The sequence below is a fragment of the Bubalus bubalis genome, chromosome 9 (genome assembly GCF_019923935.1).
Source record: "Bubalus bubalis isolate 160015118507 breed Murrah chromosome 9, NDDB_SH_1, whole genome shotgun sequence".
Lineage (NCBI taxonomy): Eukaryota > Metazoa > Chordata > Mammalia > Artiodactyla > Bovidae > Bubalus > Bubalus bubalis.
Window position 1 is genome coordinate 83,908,263 of NC_059165.1, and position 24,639 is coordinate 83,932,901.

General features: G+C 39.4%; 2 protein-coding genes across 2 annotated transcripts; both read left to right on the plus strand.

The window, feature by feature from the left end:
• The first annotated feature begins 2,884 nt into the window (after positions 1-2,884).
• On the plus strand, positions 2,885-15,040 carry PHAX (phosphorylated adaptor for RNA export). Its single transcript, XM_006056367.4, has 5 exons — positions 2,885-3,042; positions 4,722-5,335; positions 7,192-7,312; positions 8,568-8,651; positions 13,787-15,040. The coding sequence occupies exons 1-5, from the start codon at positions 2,947-2,949 to the stop codon at positions 14,054-14,056; spliced, it is 1,185 nt and encodes a 394-aa protein (XP_006056429.3). The 5' UTR covers positions 2,885-2,946; the 3' UTR covers positions 14,057-15,040.
• A 133-nt stretch (positions 15,041-15,173) lies between these two features.
• Positions 15,174-22,096, plus strand: TEX43 (testis expressed 43). The gene is made up of 3 exons (XM_006056368.4): positions 15,174-16,379; positions 16,935-17,040; positions 21,584-22,096. Exons 1-3 carry the CDS (start codon positions 16,294-16,296, stop codon positions 21,791-21,793), a joined length of 402 nt encoding a protein of 133 aa, XP_006056430.2. The 5' UTR covers positions 15,174-16,293; the 3' UTR covers positions 21,794-22,096.
• Positions 22,097-24,639: the final 2,543 nt, after the last annotated feature.

Sequence of the window (24,639 nt, forward strand, 5' to 3'; positions counted from 1 at the left end):
TCCCAACATCACATCCTTCCATTCTCTTCCCCTCCATTTGATTCAAAAAATGAAAAGACATTTACAGATGCACTAAATTTTAGAAGCAACACATGATGCTCTCAAGGAATGTTAACTTCCATCTCTTCACTAAGTCGAAAAGAGAGGTTCATGGTGGTCTCCCTCTAAACAAGTTTTGGGACGATAGACACTAGCAACTGCCTATATGGAAAATAGGGATTGCATCTCTCTTCCACCTTCTTTTTTCAAAACTTATTTAGCCTGTCAATAGGAGGTCAGGAAAAATCAACAACAATGAATTTTGATGGGGCAAAGCGGGAAAATATAGAAGTAAATGAATCCTATGAAGGCACATTTCACACTTGAAAAAGAATTAAATGGATTATACACGGAAGCATATATAAAAACTGCAAAACCCTACAGAAATTTAAATGTCAGGATATCTTGAACTAATTTTGTATTAAAAGGGGAGGAGTTAGTAGATGCCAAATTCTACTTTCCAAATGACTTATCAAAGGCCTCAGAGAGTGGTTAAAAGACTCTGGAGTCACAGCATAAGTACAAATGACCTGTGCTGGGGAAGTCCTCTGTGAATACTAGCTGTCTTTATTCTTCAAAGATAGTTGGCCAGAAGGCAGAGTGATACAAACATGCATGCTTGCCCCAAGGCAGCAGTAAATTGGAGAAATCACCACCACCCAGAATATAATGTCAGCATCTGATTTTTCAGAACACGAGTGAGTGACACTAACTATTGCCCTGGGCAAACTCAGATTAATCAAGCTCACCAAAATATCAAAATGTGATTTGCAACTAACATGCTGGCTTAGTATTTAATGGGAAAAATTATTCTCAGAAAGGACCAACCATTCACATCCTCTAAATACTGCGTTCTCTCCCAGGATACATTCTACCTATCTAGTGGTTTAATGAGCCCAGTGTCAGAAGAAGAGTTATTGATTAATAATATTTGATTCCAGCATTCAATGGTATCAGGCTACTAAATTAACCTCTAGATTCAATGCAATCCCAATCAAAATACCAAAATTGGCAAGCATATTTTAAAGTTTAAATGGAAAGGCAAATGATCTAGAATAGTCAAAACAGTTTTAAGGAAAAAAAAGAACAAATCTACGTTACCTGACTTTAACAATTATTTTAACAATTTTACAATTGTTACAAAGCTACAATAATCAAGAAAATGTCACACTGGTATAAAGACAGAAATAAAGATCAATGGATCAGAAATAGGGTACTCAAAAATAGACTTTCACATGTATAGTCAATTTTTAATGAAGGTGTCAAAGAAATCAAAAGAGAAAGAATAGTCTTTTCAACAAAGAGTGCTATATTATTTGGATATTCAGGTGCAAAAAAAAAAGAACCTTGATTTCTACTTCATGCTATATACAAGAATTAAGTTAATATGAACCATAGACTTACAAGTAAGAACTAAAACATCTAGTGGAAAACATTGGAGAAAATCTTTAGTGTGCGGGGCTGTTCTATGCATTATATGATATTTAGCTGCATCCCATACCACACAGTATAATGTTAATAACAGCATGAAAACGTACTCCTACCTCACACTACACGCAAGAACCCATTCAGGGGACCTGTAATTCTATGCAAAAGAAGTAAAATATCAGTTGTCTAAGAGAAGACCTTAGACAACCTAATAGACCTGTCTGTTAGGAGACCTGGAGTCAAGACAGAGGTCTGCAATAGCTTAGCTATGTAATCTCCCTTCAGTTACCAAAATAAAATGGGCCAAGTGACTTCTAAGTTCCTTTATAGGTACTAAATTCATATTTCAAAAATATAAATTCATTTTTTCCCATACAGTCTATACTAAGGAAATAATAAAATGTTTGTAAAAAGACATGTTCATTGCAAAACTGGCTACACTTTAAATGTACGCCATCAGAAACTAAATAAATGATGCTACCTCCATGCAATGGAAAAACTGGGAAGTCATTAAAAAGGAGCTAGATCTTTATATTTTGGTATAGAAAAGCGTCCTGGATAAACAGCTATATTGTTTCTTTTTGAAAGGAGAGTACAGAATAGTAAAAAGGTACAAACAATAAGATCCCCTTTATGCCGAAAAAAATTCAATTAATATTTCTTCACCATGTTTACACAAGAAATCACTGGACTGGGCACAGGTAGAAAAAAGTGAATAAAATAGACATTTTGGTGGGGAATTCAGACAAAAAAAAATAAAACAAAATAGGCATATGACTATTGAAGCCTGAAGGAATAAAAAGGGTGTGAGAGTGACTGTAAAGAAAGGACCCTGTTTTAGTGAGAGTGCTTGAAGACCTTTGTGGGAAGGGCGCATTTAATCAGAATTCTGAATCATGGGAGAGCATAATCTCTGGAAGAATGGGGTGTGGGGTATTGGAGGGTCTGCAGGCCGAGGGAACAGTAACTGCAGCGCCCTTGGGCCGGGAAAGGACCAAGGGTGCCTGAGGAACAACGTGAGAGGCGCCAGCGTGGCTGGAGAGCAGGAGAGGGACCCCAGCCTGAAGCACACACCTCCAGCTCTGTCGGCTGTGCTGAGGTCTGAGCCGGGCGGCGACCTCACCTTCCGTCTGGAAGGCTCCCCAGGAAGCTACTTGCAGAGTGGATCACAGAGGAGCAAGACTGGAAGCAGAAAGGCCTGCCTGGAGCAACCAGGCGAGGGCTGTGAGACCAAGGGAGGAATCCCTCACGGCTGCCATGCGTGCACATCTTTAGGTTTGAAGAGAGCAGGTCAGAAGAAAAGGCGCCAGGGTGTTAGGGCAGCACAAGTGAGCAGTTTGCAATGATGATGCAACATCAGCGAGTCTTGACTCAGGCTGCCGGGGCGAGAGCGGCCCCCTCGCGGGGGCGCCCGAGCACCCACCGCCCGCCGCCCCGCCGGAAGTGCTCTCCCGGCCCGCCGCGCCGCGCCGGGGGAAGATGGCGCAGGAGGCCGGCTACATGGACGATGGGCAGGTTTCCGACTCGGATTCCGACATGACGGTGGCACCCAGCGACAGGCCGCTGCCGGTGCCGGTGAGTGCGGAGGGCAGGCGGGTGACTCGGGGCCGGGAGCGCGGGGCCCAGGAGTCCTCCTGTCGGGCGTGCGGAGCCCGGCAGGCGGCGGGGAGACAGCGGGCCCTACGAACCTGGCCTGGCATTTAGCTGCGAGGCGGGGTGCGCGAGGCGTGCGGCTCCCAGAGGCGGGCGTGCGGTTGTCTCTTTCCCGCCTCCCGTGCTCCTCTCCTTGTTTTCTAAACCTACGGAATTACCCATTGGGCGTCGCTGGGTTCTCCTCGAAGGGCAAATTTTCCCGAACATGTAGAACGTGGGGACGTCGGCCCACAACCAGTCAGTGGCGCTCATTTGCGTCCCGAGGAGAAAGGGAGTGAGGATCGGGAATGAAGTTGATCTCTTGCTCAGGGGCCTGTTCTTCCATATTCCTATGGAACCTAGCTTCGTCGTGCCATAATGTGCCACTGGGTTTTATGTTAGCTCCCCAGGTTTCTAAATAGGCGTTTGTCTTGGCCGCCCTACTAAGTAGCAAGCTGTTTTGAGAAGGCTTTAGTGCCAGGCTGCCCGCGTTGGAATTCCAGAGCCGCCACTATGTGATCGGTGACAAGGTATTCAGCCTAGCGCCCCATCTTTAGAGTGGGAATAACAGTACCACAGTGATAGGGTGGCTGTAAGGATTCGGTGGAGCCTAAATGATGGCTGACAAGTGTTAGCGCCGTTATTGTTTACAGATACGAAGACTTACCGTCTAGCTTTAAAATACCCCTCCCCCATTTCTAGCACGGATTAGGAGCTCAACAAGTACTTTGATGTTTAGTTGAAAAAGCAAAGGTGATTCCTTTTGCATAGAAGCGTCTTGGGAAATCGGTACCAATATATTTTGGTTTTCAATCTTTTTCAGTTTTCCATAGATTGACTCTTGACTTAGTAAACTTAATGCCATGGACTCTGCAGTTTTACAAGTAATTTGTCAGTGATGCTTACACATAGGATTTTACTCTCTAGTCTAAAAGGAACATAGTCCCAAAACCTTATAAAGGCAGTTGATATATCCACATGCATGACAGGCGCCTTTGGAAAAGAGGAAAACAAGTTCTAACTGCCTGTAACAGTTGTTCAACATGTGATTTTCAAACGTTCTGACAACTGAAAAGATTGAAAATCTTCTGAAGGTGAGAATTAAGAGCTTTGGTAATTTTTTGGAAAGCTGTTTTAGCACTAAGTGCTGCATTAGCTATATAGAAATAAGAATTTGTGGCTTTAAAAATGGAAATTCCAGGGAGTTCCCTGGTGGTCTAGTGGTTAGTATTGGCCACATTCACCGTGGGGGGCCCAGATTCAGTTCCTGGTTAGGAAGTAATCTTCGGAAGATCTCTGAAACCAATTCAGTCCCTTACATGGATTTTTCTCTCTCTCTCCTTTTTTTTTTTTTGGCCACTTGCAGGATCCCCGAGTGACTAACACTCTCAGGCTAACACTCGCAGGGATCCTGCAAGTGGCCAAAAAAAAAAAAAAAAAAAAAGGAAGTTCCATGTAAACCTTTAGAAATTCAGGCACTGAATTGGTTTCAGAGATTTTCAAAGATCACTGCTGCTTTAAAATGGTTCAGCTGAATCCCTAAATAATTTTTTTTACATAGTACAGGGCGTGTGGGGGTAATGTCTTTTGTGGAACTGATTGTAATTTTCCTTCACTTGCAGAAAGCACTAGGTGGGGACTGTGCACTGCGGCCCTTCCAGAGCACTGCAGCAGCGTGTGCCCCGGCATCCCATTATCGGACTGTTAAAAGTGTGGATTCAAGTGAAGAGAGCTTTTCAGATTCAGATGATGATAGCTCTGTCTGGAAACGCAAGCGACAGAAATGTTTTAACACCCCTCCCAAACCAGAGCCTTTTCAGTTTGACCAGAGCAGCCAGAAACCACCTGTAGCTGGAAGGAAGAAGGTTAACAACATATGGAGTGCTGTGCTGCAAGAACAGAACCAAGATGCAGTGGCCACTGAACTTGGTATCCTGGGAATGGAGGGCACTATTGACAGAAGCCGACAGTCTGAGACCTACAATTATTTACTTGCCAAGAAACTTAAAAGAGAATCTCAAGAACATACAAAAGAATTAGACAAAGAGCTAGAAGAATATATGCATGGTGGCAAAAAAATGGGACCAAAGGAGGAGGAAAATGGGCAAGGCCATCCCAAAAGGAAACGACCTGTCAAAGACAGAGTAGGAGACAGACTAGAAATGAACTATAAAGGCCGGTACGAGATCACAGAGGACGATTCTCAAGAGAGGGTGGCTGATGAAATTTCTTTCAGGTGAGCATTTAAATATTTCTACAAGTGAACACTTGACCAATTATCTTCCATTTATAAGATATACTATAGAGTCCAAATACATTGATGGTGGTGTTCCTTTCTGAGATTTTTAAATCCAAGGCAAGAACTGGGCTTATGTGGTTATATGAATATGAATATGGTTGGCTGTTCTTAAATTTGGGCAGACCTGATAGAAGAATTTTGTAGATTTTTGTGAACTTTTGAGCAACTGTTTCTATTGAGGGCTATAGAACTCCTCAGATAAAAACAGATCCTTTTAAATCATGTGGGGTTCTTGGAGTGTTTATTTGTTTTTTACAACTTTATTGAGGCTTATTATACATGTAATAAAATTTGTCCTCTTTAAGTGTTGACTTTTTTTTGGTAAATTTATCAGTTGTACAACCATAAAGCACTTTTAAAACATTTCCGTCACCCAATAAGATCCCTCATGCCATATGCCCATTTAAAGTTAGCTCCTATTCCCATTCCCAGGTAACTGCTAATCATTCTATTGCTGTCAATTTGCATTTTTTGGAAATTTCATGTTAATAGAATCACAATATGTAGTCTCTTGTGCCTGGCTATTTTCACATAGTGCAGTGTTTTTGCTATTCATCCATGTCGTAGCAGTCATCAACAGCTTATATATTCACACACACACACACATTTGTATTGGCTATTATACTTTTTGGCAATTATGAATAATTCTGTTATGAACTTCCATGAACTTCCATCTTTGGACACATATTTTAATTTATTTTGGATAGGAGAAGAGTTATTTGATGTATGGTGAATTTACATTTCATGTATTTTTAACATGAAATTTTTAAAGTTGAAATTTTGTTTACATTTTATTAGCTCTAAATCACTAGTGAACAGTGTCACAAGTTTGAAAACATGTTTGGTTCAAAGGTAATATAACTAGTAGGAAAACAAGTATTTACTTTCCAGGCAGGCCTGTCAATAGTAGTACTGGATTTTTTAAGTACTGAGGTGGTTTGGAATTTGAGTGCTGGAAAGAAACCTAGAGATTTTGTAAACCAGTACTTTCACTTTACAAATAGGAAATTGAGGCCTAGCAGTTGTGTGGTTTGCTCCAAGTCACTAATGTGTCAGACCTGGAACTGAAGTCTAATCCCTTTATTCCTAGTCTAGTGCTCTTTCCACAATAGAGAAAAAAAAGAAGCCAGAGCTTGGTAGGGAACTGGAAAGACTTCTGTAATATTAATCCTCCTTCATCTCTGCAGAGTATGGTCTCTCATGTTAGGTTTGCTACTTACTTAGGCTTCCTGTATTTTTACCTGTCAGTGGTAAAAATAATTATATCTGCTTTGTAAGATTGTTGAGAGAATTAACTGAAATATAGTGCATATATAGTTCTTAGGATTGTGCTTATCTCATAATAAGCCTTTGGTAAATATTAGCCATATCTTCTGTTCTGAGACAGGGAGCCCATGAGGGGAAAGTCCAATCCATTTTAAATCTCCTAGACATCTCGAGTTAGGAGAAGTAAATTTTAGAAATCGTGATACATGTTTGTTTTTAGACTTGCATTCCTCATGCTGTGTGTGTGTATTTCTTTTGAAATTTGCTGTAGTCCCATAAGGCAAAGTGAAGAGGCCAGTATGTAACTTGAGATGGAATCTTGACATTACTGTCTGCTTGGACGACCCAAGATAAGAATGTTTCCATGTCAGTGATTCCAAGGTTAAATATTGAAGATTTCGGAAAGCAGATATTACTAGAATGGGATGTTAATTCTGTCTGGGAACTAAATTGGAGACTAAGGTAGATTTCCTCAACGTTATGCAACAAATAAAGAGGTTGATATTACTTTATTTGTTCCTTATCAGGTTGCAGGAACCAAAGAAAGATTTGATAGCCCGAGTAGTGAGAATAATTGGGAACAAAAAGGCAATTGAACTTCTGATGGAAACTGCTGAAGTTGAACAAAACGGTGGCCTTTTTATAATGGTAAGGCTAATAAAATGCCCTTGTCTCTGATTGTTGGTTCTCTTATTTATGGATTATAACCAGTGTGTTTCAGACTTTTAAAAACCTTCATTAATAATGAAAATTGAATTTAAACAATCAGTATGGTCAGTTTTTACAATTAGTACTTTTCTTATTAAAAATATATCTAAATTGTAGCTTGTTAGTGTGTAGTCCACAACAAATCTCTAACAGGCTTCATTAAGGGTTGGGGCTGAATTAAGAAAAAAGTCAGGGCAAAAGGACCTGGAAGCTCAAATTTAGTGAGTATGGGTTTTGGAGTTTGGGGTTTCTTGTTTTGAATTTTGGATGTGCAGCATACTAGATGTGACATTTGGCTAAATTATTTGACTTTGGAGACCTCAGTCTCAGCTATAAAATGGGATTAATCCTCTAATGTAAGGATTAAATAAGATAATGTGTATATAATGCTGATCATAGTGCCCAGAACTCAGTAGTGGTGAAGAGAAGTGTTATTTTTGGTTCATTTAATTCGTACATTCTTGGAAACTGGATTTCATGGGTGGTAGGGGTGAATAGGAAACAAAATGTCTAAAGAGGCTTCTGGGGTTGAGGAAGGGAAAAAAACAAATAATGGTTAAAAAGCACTTTATTGTCCCAGAATGACTGATAGAGCAGTTCTCTTGCTGGGGCCAGATCACAAGCAGTAACAGTTTATGCTGTGGAGTGAGTGGTCTTGCAGATCTCATTTAATTGAGCTTTCACCACAGGGTGAGGATGAAAGTCGAATGGTTTCCTTCTTATTTGTTCCTCATGAATTTGAGTAATAACATCACAAGAGACTCCATCAATGTTATGCTGTGGAAATGGAGAGAAAAGTAACCAATTAGAAGTGATAGCACTGGGTGAGGAGGCAGCCCGTGAACATAGATTATAGAAGTTAACAACAAACTGTAATGATCATGAGTGTAGTGGTGCCCCATCTGTGTTGTAGTTTAAGGCACTGTTTTAGACACAGGAAGCTTATGTTATAATAGGGGGTGGGAAGGAAGCGGTCTAAAGAATAAATGTAGTATCTTCCAAGTATGCTAGAAAGTGATACCTGCTATGAGAAAAGAAATAGAGCAAATGGGAAGTCTGGAGAGGCAGAAGGACACTGCAGTTTAACAGAATGGCATAGTAAATCTTAATAGCTCCTTAGGAATGTCTCTGAAAGTTGCTCTGAGCATTCATGGTAAGAGTCTACACAGGATAATTTTTCTGTTCCTTTTTGTAGAATGGTAGTCGAAGAAGAACACCAGGTGGAGTTTTCCTGAATCTCCTGAAAAACACTCCTAGTATCAGTGAGGAACAAATTAAGGTAAAAATGATATGTCCTTGACTTTTAAGATCAATCATGATTTCACTGCCACTCAACCTCTAGCTTCATTTTCTGTTGATCTCTGTTACCTGCTCTGCCTTACGTTGACTGATTTTTTTAGTTGCTCTTTTTAAGTAAAACTTGAACCTCTTATAAAGCTCTGCCTCCTCTTTTTCTCCCCTTTCAGAGCCAAGGTCATGATTTCCTTTTATGGAAATTTTTCCTGGTGTCTTAGCATGTAATTATTTTTTTCTACTCTCCTATAACTTGGCTTTCAGAATCTTAAGGCTTCCCTGGTGGCTTAGACAGTAAAGAATCTGCCCTGCAATGCGGGAAACTTGGGTTCGATCCCCGGGTCGGGAAGATCCCCTGGAGAAGGGAATGGCAGTATTCCTGCCTGGAGAATCCCGTGGACAGAGGAGCCTGGCGGGCGGTAGTCCATGCAGTCACAGAGAGTCAGACATGACTGAACAACTAACACACACATAGCTTGCCTTTCGGGATCCTAGTTCCTTGACCAGGGATCAAACCTAGGCCCTCTGCACTGGAAGCATGGAGTCCTGACCACTGGACCACCAGGAAATTCCCTCTATAACTTTTTATTAACGGAAAATTTCAAATGTGCAGAATAGATGAAAAAATAACAGCATGTACACCAATATATCCTTTACCTAGTTTTAGGGGTAGTTATTTTGACTTTTTTTTTTCTTCTGTACCATTGAGAAATAAGAAGCAAACATGACATTCAGGCCTAACTATTTCAACAAGAATCTCGCAATCAGATCAGATCAGTCGCTCAGTCGCGTCTGACACTTTGCGACCCCATGCATCGCAGCACACCGGGCCTCCCTGTCCATCACCAACTCCCAGAGTTCACTCAGACTCACGTCCATCGAGTCAGTGATGCCATCCAGCCATCTCATCCTCTGGCGTCCCCTTCTCCTCCTGCCCCCAATCCCTCCCAGCATCAGAGTCTTTTCCAATGAGTCAACTCTTCACATGAGGTGGCCAAAGTACTGGAGTTTCAGCTTTAGCATCATTCCTTCCAAAGAAATCCCAGGGCTGATCTCCTTCAGAATGGACTGGTTGGATCTCCTTGCAGTCCAAAGGACTCTCAAGAGTCTTCTCCAACACCACAGTTCAAAAGCATCAATTCTTCGGCGCTCAGCCTTCTTCACAGTCCAACTCTCACATCCATACATGACCACAGGAAAAACCATAGCCTTGACTAGACGAACCTTTGTTGGCAAAGTAATGTCTCTGCTTTTGAATATGCTATCTAGGTTGGTCATAACTTTCCTTCCAAGGAAGTAAGCGTCTTTTAATTTCATGGCTGCAGTCACCATCTGCAGTGATTTTGGAGCCCCCAAAAATAAAGTCTGACACTGTTTCCACTGTTTCCCCATCTATTTCCCATGAAGTGATGGGACCGGATGCCATGATCTTCATTTTCTGAATGTTGAGCTTTAAGCCAACTTTTTCACTCTCCACTTTCACCTTCATCAATAGGCTTTTTAGTTCCTCTTCACTTTCTGCCATAAGGGTGGTATCATCTGCATATCTGAGGTTATTGATATTTCTCCCAGCAATCTTGATTCCAGCTTGTGTTTCTTCCAGTCCAGCGTTTCTCATGATGTACTCTGCATATAAGTTAAATAAACAGGGTGACAATATACAGCCTTGACGAACTCCTTTTCCTATTTGGAACCAGTCTGTTGTTCCATGTCCAGTTCTAACTGTTGCTTCCTGACCTGCATACAAATTTCTCAAGAAGCAGATCAGGTGGTCTGGTATTCCCATCTCTTTCAGAATTTTCCACAGTTTATTGTGATCCACACAGTCAAAGGCTTTGGCATAGTCAATAAAGCAGAAATAGATGCTTTTCTGGAACTCTCTTGCTTTTTCCATGATCCAGCGGATGTTGGCAATTTGATCTCTGGTTCCTCTGCCTTTTCTAAAACCAGCTTGAACATCAGGAAGTTCACAGTTCACATATTGCTGAAGCCTGGCTTGGAGAATTTTAAGCATTACTTTACTAGCATGTGAGATGAGTGCAATTGTGCAGGTAGTTTGAGCATTCTTTGGCATCGCCTTTCTTTGGGATTGGAATGAAAACTGACCTTTTCCAGTCCTGTGGCCACTGCTGAATTTTCCAAATTTGCTGGCATATTGAGTGCAGCACTTTCACAGCATCATCTTTCAGGATTTGGAATAGCTCAACTGGAATTCTATCACCTCCACTAGCTTTGTTCGTAGTGATGCTTTCTAAGGCCCACTTGACTTCACATTCCAGGATGTCTGGCTCTAGGTCAGTGATCACACCATCGTGATTATCTGGGTGGTGAAGATCTTTTTTGTACAGTTCTTCTGTGTATTCTTGCCATCTCTTCTTAATATCTTCTGCTTCTGTTAGGTCCATACCATTTCTGTCCTTTATCGAGCCCATCTTTGCATGAAATGTTCCTTTGATATCTCTGATTTTACAATATCCTCCATAACCACACCTAAGAGAAATAAAAATGATAATTTCATAGCATCATCCCATTATCTATGTAGAACTTATTCTGGTTTAATGAATTGTCCCAGGAATGTATTTTCTAGCTTTTTTCCCCCCGAACCAGGATCCTATCTAACAGATTTCCACATCCTTTTTGTTATATCTTTTTAGTCCTACATTTTCCTCTATGATTAGACCTTTTGATGAGTCCAAGATTGCTCTTACAGAGTGTACCACATTCTGGTGATTGTCCGCTCGTGCATATTTGTTTTGTTTGTTTCTCTATCTCCTATATTTCTGATAAACAGGAAGCTGGGCACTTTAGTATTCTTAATCATTTTTGTATTACTAGAGTGTCATATGGAAAAAACTAAACAGTGTGGGTTTTTCATAGCTCAGAATTTGGTATCTTTTAATTTGTTAATTAAAGAACATGACTTGGCATTTAGCACATCTAATCAAAATAAAAAACTGGCTTCTTACATAGGAAGCAGGTGGTACTCGTGCAACACAGCTACAGTATTTGAGAAATTTTGTATTCTCTTTATTATACCAGTGGGTGATAAAGGTCATAGAGATGTGCTTTAACTGTTTTAATATAAGGCTAATGGTGACACAAAATTAGAAACCTTTTCTCTTTAGCTGATGCTCCATGTGGGCATATTTTGCATCTGCTCAGTTTTTTTTCCCCTCACTATTCACTTTTGGTCATTTTTTAAAAAATATGTTATTGAAATTCCTACAAGAAATGTTCCCGTTGTTGCACATTTGGAATCTGTATTCTTTAAGTGCTTTTTTCCCTCATTGGACAGTTATTTTGATAACATGAATTTGTAACAAAGTGGATTTCCTTGGGAACACAACTTTTGAGTGATAGAACAGAGCTTATATTAATACCTTAATGTTCTCCCTCCTCCCCTAATATTACCCCTGGCCAGAAGTGTGTACTTAGAAGGAACATTCTTCTCAAGTTTTGTTTGATAGCAAAATGTCACTCTTTTGAAAGATAAAGTATGATGTGATGAAAAGGAAAGTCTAAGATTCAAAGTCTAGGTTTTAATCTTAATTTTGCCATTTAGCAATTGTAGACTGTGAGAAGATTGCTTACTGTCTCCCCCAGCCTTGATTTTTTCATCTATAAAGTGAGGATTTTAATATGTGCCCTGCCTGTTTAATATTACTATAAAAGAGTTAAATAAAATGATATCTAAAAAAGCTTTTTCTTGGTAACTAAATCTGGACAAACAGTTTCCAGAAGGAGAGAAGAAAAGAACATTTATGTACCGTGAGCCTGGCACTAAGGCCAGTATTTACAGGACTTACTCTTGACAGCCTGCGATTGGGTGTCACCCTGCTCTGCAGATGAAGGCAGGAAAAGGACAGGTCTGGGATCACAGAGGACTCTGCCTTCAGACCCATGTTGTTTCCACTGAATCACCGGTCTTTGAAATTCAGTTTTTCTAACTTGCCGTGGAGAAGGGAATTTAATGTTTGTAGATTTTTATCGTAAACTGTCAGAAACATTGCATTATAATAAACACTGGAAACATTTTTAATAGTATCCAATAATAGGGAAATGTTGACTTACAAGGACATTCTTAAAACAACTATTGTGTAGCCTCTATTTTTGTGAAGCAATTCTAAGAAAATTAGAAAATAAAATAATAGCTGAAAGGCAGAGTACAGATTTTTAAAGAAAAAGAGTCATGGGACAATAGATTGGTAGTTAAAACACCAAAATGTTACTAGTGCTTTGGTCTATTGTGAGGGGTTAGAAATGTTTTGGCTTTTAAGATTTTTTTGTTTTCTGTTTTTTCCAAATTTTCTGTTGTATATGGATTGACTACCTTTGTTACTAGAAAGAAAAATCTGAAGGTAAATATAATTTTATTGCAGGTAATTTCATATTGCATTCAAATAATGGTGTTATAATTTTTCTTTTAGTCACTCTTATCGTCACTCTTTAAGTCACTCTTATTAACAATCACAGTCTGTAGAATTTGGAAGCCAGAACTGAACTGAGTGGGCTTGTTTTCAACTTTTTCTCATTTGATTTTATTTTAGTTTGTGGCCTTATAATTTTTTTTCTAGAGAATACAAAGTTTGTGAAGATAAAAAGAGTAAGAATAGTTAGAGGTTAATTTGCTATATTTTTTTAAAGTCCATCTATAACGATCTCCCTCTTAAAGTAGTATGCACTAGGTTCTTAACTTGTGGATGGGAGAAGAAAAACTTCTCAGATTATCTATTGTCTGCATTTGTTGTAATACATTAACAATGTGATAAAAAGACATTTCTTTAGGCCAAACCGTGGTTTGTTTTATTTAAGTATATAACTCATGGGAATGACATTTCCTCTTTAATAAGGTTTGCTGTATTTGGAGGGAAAGGGGAGACTTCATAATTTAATTTAGTATTGCCAGGCATTGTACTAGTTAGAATTGTTTTTATCAAGATGTTTGGATGTATTTTCATATAAAATGAAAATACTGCTACTATGCTCCACTTAAAGGTAAGTAGACACTTGAAAAAATTGTGAATTTTCACACTGTTGTGAAGGCAACATAATAGGATTTAAGGATATGGTAGTTTTAATAAACAGTAGTTCTTGTTTACTAAAGTTGTTCCTTTATTGTAGGACATTTTCTACCTTGAAAATCAAAAGGAATATGAAAATAAAAAAGCTGCTAGGAAGAGAAGAATTCAAGTGATGGGGAAAAAGATGAAACAAGCCATTAAAAACCTAAATTTTCAAGAAGATGATGATACATCACGAGAGACGTTTGCAAGTGACACTAACGAGGCCCTGGCCTCTCTTGATGAATCACAGGAAGGACATGGAGAAACAAAGTTGGATGCAGAGGAAGCCATTGAGGTTGATCATTCTCACGATTTGGACATGTTTTAGTACATTTTGAGGAATAGACCTTTCTAAGATAACATTGTAATAAACCATTTCTACTGAGATTATTTTACTTTGCACTGATAAACACAAAAATCTGGAGAGAACTGTTACCTTGTTTTAAATAAAATTGAATATGTGGGAGATGAATGTGATAAGAACATTTAAAACTTTCTCATGTCTGACAAAATATTTAAAAGTATATAGTGGAAGATTTAATTTCTTAATCTATTGCATGTGCTAATTATTACTAGGTGATAATCAATTTTGTCCAGATCATTATAACATGCCGTTCAAAAGTTTTTCTGATTTGTCTTTGCAATGAACTATGATTGGTTTCAAAACATTCCATTAAAAGATCCTATTAAGACATAAATTGTTAAGCTATTACAAATGCATTCAAGTTTAGTTTTTCTGTGTTTTAAGAACTCTTAGGCTTTTAATGATAGAAACAAAACATAGGTTTATACTAGTGGCTCTTCCCACTCATGTGTTTGTTCCGAAGTAAATAAACATCAGAAGCTTTTCAAAGAAGTATCAGTTTGTAACTTTAACTTTGTTTTTGACTTATTAGTTACTTTGGTCATATATTTAAATACTGAATATAATCCATACATGCATAATTACAGTGACATTTCAGAAATTCCCAGTGGTGGCCTGCCTAAGACAGTTTTACCTTATGTTAAGGAAGTTAGGTATTAAAAATGTTTCTTCTGCATGATGTTTAAAATTATTCATTTTTATTTAAGAAAATAAAGGTAGTTTACTTAAGGTGGCCCAAGAGTTGACTACAGTTTACAGAGTAAGCAAAAATATGTAGGAAGCAGTTATTATCTATTCTTTGCAATAATGTACTTGACCTCTTTCAGTAATTTTTGAAACACATAATCATTGAATTTGGATCTAAGCAGGGAAGGAAGAGGAAAATGGTTATTGGTTACATTTTATTCATAAAGAATGCAGAAATAAAATTGGAATTCTGGAAGTCAATGAGTTTTGAGTGATTTTATTTTTTAATCTCAAATTTTCTTTCATAAAATTGCCATAACCAAGGAAAGAAGCATTTTAAATAGGTAAGTATTTAAATATTGTCCCTAAAGGTTTTTTTTAACCTTCTATTTATTTATTTGAAGAATTTTTTTTCTAATTGAAGTATAATTGACTTACAGTATTAAATTAGTTTCGGGTGTACAGCATAGTGGTTCAGTATTTTTATATATTGTAAAATGATCACCGCAGTTCCTGGGATTACTTTGTGTGAGGTGATTTTAAAGGTCTGGTATATTAGGTAAGATAACACTCAGAAATCTAAATGTCATGTATCCTTGTAAATATTACCAAGTTTTCTAGTGGAAGTTACAGTTTTTGAAGGATATTAACATCTCAGGCTACTTCATCTTTAGTGGATGGTTCATTTCTCCCCCACCCTGCTTCCTAGCTTGTTTTCCTTATTTTCTTAACATTTGCAGACTACACAGATTTCTGGATTGTATTACATCCTAATGGTATAGAAACCAGTGCTTCAGTTTTTAAGGTTTAAAGTTTTGTTTATTAACATTACTCTTCTCTAAACCTTTCTGATTATCCAGATCTAGGAATGTTACAAACTTGCTAGAAATGTATTCCCTTAATAGTGTCACCATACCAGCGTACATTACAGTCATTCTTCCTGCTCAGCCGAACATTCTTCTACTTGCTGGCTAGTAGGATTAACAGTAATAGCCCTCTGTGTCTCTGGCTTAGTAATTTAGGTGCTCATCCTCACTCATAATCTTTACTAGAATGAGTTTTTTTTTTTACCTAAAATACTCTGTGACGCAACTCAAAACCTAGGAGATAAAATGGGTTAGATTGGTTTGGGTTAAGGCAAGTTTGATTTACACTCACAGGTATCTAAATAATAGCAGCTATGTGCAATATATAAAGAGGAAAATACGAAGTGATTATTTGTGAGTAATAATTGCTTAGTCCACTATATTTCCTAGTATCTTTGTCAAAGTTGTAGTAAGTCTGCAAACATACTTATTTTTTAAGTGCTCATGATAAGAATGATGATACACTCAAGGAGTATTTAAAAAACACTGAAAATGGCTCTAAGCCCCACATTCTTAATCAGCTGCGGAAGCAATTGCTCTGGGTCGCTATGAAGGTAGCAAAACATTGTGACATCTGAGGCAGCGCTGTCGTCAGAATTAGTAGGCTAGTGAAGTTCCAGATGAGGATTCCTGTCACTGCTGGAAGTGATGGCTTCAGGCAAAGACACTTGTCCGATCCTACCTAGACTCCCCAACAACTGTTCTGATGAGAATTCAGATAAGCTTGCTAATAAGTGAGGACTTAACGGTTTGGGGTTTTCCGGTGGTTTTGTTTGTTTTCAGTCTGGGAGTTACATTCATGGGGACGCCAACTCTGTGCTTCCCCTTGGTATCTATATAGAAAACTTTATGTTCCAGAACAAAACTGTGTGTGCTAGAGAAAGCAAGACTGTCCTGAGTGTAGAGCATGTACTACATTCAGAAGCTAAATTAGTTACTGATTTTTGTGACTGGCCAGAGATCCCTTTAGCCGGAGCATAGGCCTGAGCTAAATCATGGTGTGCTGTTTTTTCCCCTTAAAATAAGGCTAGAATGAACATGAGCAAATTGTAAAGGACAGCATGCAGTTAGAGTAATGCTATCCAGAGTGGACTCTTGGTGACACGTGGGGATTTAATGGGTCGGTTATCTACTGTTAATAGGTGAGTCTCAAGGCAGTGAGAGCTCCGTCCTGCAGATGCAGGGCTCCAAACCTCACAGACACAACTGCTTCCATTCCCTCAAATGATGCTAAAGCAATTGTATTTAGTTCACAAGACACCCTTTCTTCTTGCTTTCTTAATCTTCAGGTGTGAGATTCATTTGCCACGATTTTCCTTAAAGCAAGGGATGATCCCAAGACATTATGTAATGCCTTGGAAACAGAACATGAAATTCAGGAATGTGAATCTGAAGGTATTTTCCTATAAATATTCATAATTTTTAGAAAAACTATAGTATGTAATATATCTGTGAATAAGCATACAGCTCTACAGTGTTTTGAAATTTATTTTTCATTTGTTCAGCTTTATTGAGGAACAATAGACAAATATGATTGTGTATATTTAAAGTATACAACATAGGACTTCCCTGGTAGTCTAGTGGTTAAGAGTCTTACTTCCACCGCAAGAGGCACGGGTTTGATCCCTGGTTGGGGAAGTTCCTCATGCTGTGTGGTGTGGCCGAAAAAAACTATGGAAAATTGTGAATCACTATGTTGTACAGCAGAAACTTACGTAATATTGTACATCAACTATACCTCAACAACAACAACAAAATTTGAGGGCAACTCGGGGAAATATTTATAGCATATACAGCAAAGGGCTGCTGCTGCTGCTGCTAAGTTGCTTCAGTCGTGTCCAACTCTGTGCGACCCCATAGACGGCAGCCCACAGGCTCCGCCATCCCTAGGATTCTCCAGGCAAGAACACTAGAGTGGGTTGCCATTTCCTTCTCCAGTGCATGAAAGTGAAAAGTGAAAGTGAAGTCGCTCAGTCGTGTCCGACTCTGCAACCCCATGGACTGCAGCCCACCAGGCTCCTCCGTCCATGGGATTTCCAGGCAAGAGTACTGGAGTGGGTTGCCATTGCAAAGGGCTAGTTTATTTTAAAAAATCTAAAAATAGGAGCTTCCCTCTAGTGGTTAGGAATCTGCCTGCCTGTGAATGGGACACAGGTTGGATCACCGGTCCAAGATGATTCCATATGCCATGGGGCAGCTCAGCCCATGCACCTAGAGCCAGTACCTGCAACAAGAGAAGCCACCACAATAAGTCCACACACTGCAACTGGAGAAAGTCCACATGAGCAAGGAAGACCCAGTGCTGCCAAAAATAAATAAAATTGTTAGGTGTACAGCCTGATGCTTCTAGTGGAGGTGATGGAATTCCAGTTGAGCTATTCCAAATCCTGAAAGATGATGCTGTGAAAGTGCTGCACTCAATATGTCAGCAAATTTGGAAAATTCAGCAGTGGCCACAGGACTGGAAAAGGTCAGTTTTCATTCCAATCCCAAGGAAAGGCAATGCCAAAGAATGCTCAAACTACCGCGCAATTGCACTCATCTCACATGCTAGTAAAGTAATGCTCAAAATTCTCCAAGCCAGGCTTCAGCAATATGTGAACCGTGAACTTCGTGATGTTCAAGCTGGTTTTAGAAAAGGCAAAAGAACCAGAGATCAAATTGCCAACATCCTCTGGATCATGGAAAAAGCAAGAGAGTTCCAGAAAAACATCTATTTCTGCTTTATTGACTATGCCAAAGCCTTTGACTGTGTGGATCACAATAAACTGTGGAAAATTCTGAAAGAGATGGGAATACCAGACCACCTGATCTGCCTCTTGAGAAATTTGTATGCAGGTCAGGAAGCAACAGTTAGAACTGGACATGGAACAACAGACTGGTTCCAAATAGGAAAAGGAGTTCGTCAAGGCTGTATATTGTCATCCTGTTTATTTAACTTATATGCAGAGTACATCATGAGAAACGCTGGGCTGGAAGAAACACAAGCTGGAATCAAGATTGCTGGGAGAAATATCAATAACCTCAGATATGCAGATGACACCACCCTTATGGCAGAAAGTGAAGAGGAACTAAAAGCCTCTTGATGAAGGTGAAAGTGGAGAGTGAAAAAGTTGGCTTAAAACTCAACATTCAGAAAATGAAGATCATGGCATCCGGTCCCACCACTTCATGGGAAATAGATGGGGAAACAGTGTCAGACTTGATTTTTCTGGGCTCCAAAATCACTACAGATAGTGTCTGCAGCCATGAAATTATAAGACACTTACTCCTTGGAAGGGAAGTTATGACCAACCTAGATAGCATATTCAAAGGCAGAGACATTACTTTGCCAACAAAGGTTCATCTAGTCAAGGCTATGGTTTTTCCTGTGGTCATGTATGGATATGAGAGTTGGACTGTGAAGAAGGCTGAGCGCCGAAGAATTGATGCTTTTGAACTGTGGTGTTGGAGAAGACTCTTGAGAGTCCCTTGGACTGCAAGGAGATCCAACCAGTCCATTCTGAAGGAGATCAGCCCTGGGATTTCTTTGGAAGGAATGATGCTGAAGCTGAAACTCCAGTACTTTGGCCACCTCATGCGAAGAGTTGACTCATTGGAAAAGACTCTGATGCTGGGAGGGATTGGGGGCAGGAGGAGAAGGGGACGACAGAGGATGAGATGGCTGGATGGCATCACTGACTCGATGGACAGTGAGTCTGGGTGAACTCCAGGAGGTGGTGATGGACAGGGAGTCCTGGCAAAGGGGTCGCAAAGAGTCGGACATGACTGAGTGACTGATCTGATCTGATTACCAAGATCAAGAGAATTAACACATTCATCATCTCCCCTAGCTAACTTTTTTCCTTGTAGTAAGAATGCCTCAGATCTACTCTCAGCAGCTCTCAAGTATACAGTACCATTTTATTAACTATAGTCACTGTGTTGAACATTAGCCCTTAGAACTTACTCTTCCTAAAACTGAAAGTTTGTACCCTTTGTCTCATTTCTTCCTCTTCCCAGGCCTTGACAACCACCATTCTAGCAAAAGTTGTTTGGTGCACCTGCCACATAAACTTGTAAACAAAAGTTAAACAGCAATACCTTACTCGAATACCCCAATTATAAACTTAAAATAGATAAACCAAAAGATATCAGAAATATATGTCTACACTTTTTCTACATAATGCCAACTCACAGTTGTTAAGTTCATCAGTCGTAGGCACCATTAATTTAAAGGCTGTAGTACAGAGTGTGTATTTTTTTATTGAAGTATATTTCATTTTCAATGTGTTAATTTCTGCTGTACAGCAAAGTGATTCAGTTTTATGTATATATATATATATATATACCCACATTCTTTTTTATATTCTTTTCCATTAATGGTTTATTACAGGAGATTGAATATATCTCTCTGTGCCATACTGTAGGACCTTGTTTATCCATCTATATATTCTAATAGTTTGCATCTGATAATCCCAAACTCCCAATCCAACTCTCCCCTACTTCTCCTCCCCCTTGGCAACCACAAGTCTGTTCTTCACAGAGAGTGTTTTTACAGCTGTACTGCATACTCAGGTTGAAAGCTATGTGAACAATTTGGCTAGATTTATAGATAAGACTCCTTGTTCACTCAGTGCTTCTATTCAATACTCAGCAGTTTCAAAACATTTTCCAAATTCAGATTGACCATTCACTTGTGAAAAGGTAAGTTGTTTCTTTAAAAGAGAATATAATATTCTGTAATAATCAGACAACAAGAAGTTTCAAGTTACGATTCCTAGGAAGAAATGTGTGTATGTAACTAATTTCCACATTTCTAATCAATAAGCAATTAATGTTGAATAAGAATATACTTTACCAAAACAGATGATATTATAAAATATGAATATTATATATGAAACATTTCTATTATTCTTGACCTTACTCTTTAGAGCTATAATTTAGCATAAATTTTTCATTGTTATTTCACTTCTGCAATTTAGTTGACAGTGTTCCTAAGAGTTTTAAAGTGTAATTAACAACTGGTGTATGGAGCATCTATCTTACAGAGTAAAAGTGAAAACTAAACTAGAATTATAATGAAGTGAATGTGCGCTGAGTAAATGCTAGCTTTGCTTTTCTTCCATTGTACGATTTTTCCTATAGGAGATGAAATAGCTATTTAACAACATAAAAACAAGAGCACAGCGTAGGAGAGAGGGGGCTGCACCCCAAGACCAGGCCAGACTTTATTCAGCAATATCAGAGAATCAGAAATAGATGTACAATTCAGATAATAACCTCTTACTACAGATAATAAGTAACTGTTACCTATCCAACCGCAGTTGCAGCAGCCTCTGCATACTCTGCAGCTTATTTTACTTTGTGTTGTTGTTTCGTTGCTCAGTGGTGTCCGACTCTTTGCAATCCCATGGACAGTAGTCCACCAGGCTCCCCTGTGCATGGGATTTCCCAGGCAAGAATACCTGAGTGAGTTGCCATTTCCTTCTCAGGGATCTTCCTGACATAGGGATTGAACCCAAGTCTCCTGCACTGGCAGGCAGATTCTTTACCATTGAGCCACCAGGGAAGCCCTAGAAAGAGCTTTGAAAGTCAGCAAAAGATTTTTCATTCACATATAATGTTTTATTCAACACTCAAAGAATTGTTTAATAATTCCCATTTTGTATTTGAGAAAACTGAGTCCCACAGTGCATAAATGACTTGTACAAGGACACAAAAGTAGTGAAGCTAAAGATCAGTGACCTGACTCCAAGTTTAGAGTCTGCAGCCCATACCACTGGCTCTTCCTGTTGGTTGGAAGACACCAGTTAGCACTGCTTTTTTTTAAAAAAGGGTTATTGCTCTGCGCACTAGAGATTCCTTCTTGACAGTAACAGAAAAACTACTGGGCAACTTCCATCTTAATAAAGTGATTTTTGGTGTGATATACAGCAGATTTTTTTCTTCCTCCTAGCACGCAGAAGCATGTGGGATCCATGCTGGCCCTTTGGAAGACTCTCTGTTTTTGGATCACAGTGAAAGGCTTTGCCATGGGGAAGATCGTAAAGTTGTCTTGAAGAAAGGCCCACCAGAAATAAAAATTGCAGATATGCCTCTGCATTCCTCTCTCTCCAGGTACCAAAGCACTGTGATTTCCCATGGCTTCAGGAGGCGATTGATCTGATCGAAGAATAAAATAATCAAGTAGTTCAGTCTCTCCCTCTCTCTCTTCCATAAATATTTCACCTACAGGTTTAATTTATTCAAAGGCTATAAGGCAACTGCAAAATTTTTTACATTGTTATAGCTTAGAAAGAAAATAGTCTCTGAGAACACCTGAGATGAAGTAGAGGAGCAAGGAAAACTGTCTCACTGAAATTAATTTCAGAGAAAGTAGTTAAGAAACAACAGACTGATCCAGAACCACCATCTATCTTCACTACACTCCTCTACCTTTTTTTCCTCCTCATTCCATCCTTATTATTCATCTCTTCCAGAACTCAGTGTCAGGTAAACCAAACTGAGATAGAGTTGGAGGATGTGGGATTATTTTTGCTACTTTTCTGATTGCCCCAACACCTTTCTCTCTGCCTCCCTCACCAACACACATACCCCTAAGGCTATAAGAGACTGGTAACTAACCAATATGGTTATTAGAAGTGTTTGGTAGACAACTTTATGATGCATCATATAATTTTAGCTGAGATATACTTTCCATATTGGTTCAGTGTATTCAAGTATCAATATCCTACAGCAAAGAATTGATTCACATAACTTAAGAAATAAGAATGACTATGTGTAAAAATGATGCACTGCTGTGGAAGACAGTATAGTGGTTTCTCAAATAATTACACACAGAATTACCTTATGATCCAGCAATTTCAATTCTAGTCATATGCCCCAAAGAATTAAAAGCAGTGACTTCAACAAATATTTGTACACCAATGTTCACAGCAGCATTATTTATTATAGCCAAAAGGTAGAAACAAATGTCCATCAACATTTGTTGGGGAGGAAAAAATTTTCCTCTATTCTTCTAGGTTCTTCTGGTGGGTTTAAGAATTGAATTGACATGAGACAGATTAACAGGAGAAAATCAAACAAACGTTAAATAACATGTGTACATGGGAGAGACCCGGGAAAACTGAGTAACTCACCAAAATGACTGAAACCCTCACTTTATATATCATCTTCAGCTAAAGACAGAAGAGGATTTGAGAATAGTGGTCTGGGCTTCAAAGAGGAGGAAGGTAATTGACATGGAGACAGAAAAGCAAACGTTCTGTAAATGTTTGTTGGGCCATGCAGAAACAATATGACATAGAGTGGATAGAGATCTCGAGCATTTCCCCCACCATACCTTGCTCATGTTTTTGCAGACCTCTCTGGCGAAAGCTCTATTCTTATAATAAGCCTTCTATCTAAATTCCTTTAGGCACTTTAGGGTACCTGGCTCAGTGACAGTCTCATCACCCAACAGTATCAATTATTCTGTTCTACTTAATTTTCTCTAATTTTGTGTGACCCTCTAAATTACATCCTGGTAAGTGCTTCTCTTTCAGATTATTCCTCATCTAATTTCACTCTCTTAAATGTAAACTGTAATTTGTGCCTATGGCTTCCTTCTTTAAAAATTCCAGGGACTTCCCTGGTGGCCCAGTGGCTAAGACTCTGAGCTCCTAATGAGGAGGGCCCCCTGGTTCAATCCCTGGTCAGGGAATTAGATCCCACATGCTGCAACTATGAGCCCACATGCCTCAGTAAAAAACGTGGCTCAGCCAAATAAATAAATATGCTTTAAAAGATTCCCTATTCCACTGTGGTTTAATTTAAAACTCTGGATTTCTCCCCAAGAGAGCAGATTATCATGCTGCATCTTGGCCCAGGTGGGTTAATCCCCGTGACTGGTAAATCTCTGAGATTTCCATGGTCAAAAATGCCAAGGGATATATTTTACACATATTGAGAATATAGGTGATCATATTTGCCCATTGCTCATTAGCTTCCAGCAGGCGAAGGGGCCGCCAGGAGCAGGTGAATAGGTGTGTCCCACACAGGGGTGTCTGGAGAGAAGGTGAGCAGTGGCTGGAATGGGGCCAGCACTGCACTCCCCGAGCTCTGCGCACCTCAGTGCACAACTGGGGCCCTGGCAATACAGGGGCCAGTTCCAAAGTCTTCACTACGACTTCTCTGGCTTTTCACGTGATTTACCACTAGAAGACTGCCTGTCAGAAAGCGTCTTTCTTCTTTTAAGAATGTGCCCAAAACAATGACCGCTGCTGAAGCACCAGCAGCCAAAATGAAGTTCAATTCTTTTGTGGCTTCTCATCAAAGCAAGAACCAGAAAAGTCACATCAGTGCACTTCCCCACGTTCACAGGAAGATTATGTCTTCCCCTCTTTCCAAAAGAGCTGAGACAGAAGAGCAGTATTCGATCCGTGCTTATCTGAAAGGATGAAAAAGTTCAGATTTTGCGAGGGCCCTGCAAAGAGCAGCAAACTGGCAACACAGCCCGAGCTTATGGGAAGAAGTATGTCACCGACACTGAGTGCAGCAAGAGGAAGCTAATGGTACAACTGTCCACGAGGGCATTCAGCCCGGCAAGGTGCTTGTCACTAGACAAAAGCCGGACAAAGACGGAAAACGATCCAAAATCTCGCCAGACGTAAGGAAGAAACAATTGAGAAAACGCAAGACTCATTAGCAACTTTCATTAAAAACTGTTAAAATGGGACTGCCCTGGTGGTCCAGTGGTGAGGAATCTGCACCTCCACTGTAGGGGGTGCAGGTTTGATCCCTGGTTGCACATGCTGCACAAAAACAGAAAAACTGTTAAAATGAAAAAAAAGGAGAATGTGGCAAAATATGTGGGATAGAAGGCTGGATTAAAAAGTCAGGATGTATCAATTTGTGTGGATAAGAAGAATGCCTATGACCAGATAACAGTGCTGGAAGCCAGAACATCAGAATGTTTACAATATGAGTTCTGAAAGGTGGAGTTATGATTCTTATTTACATCTTCATATCTTT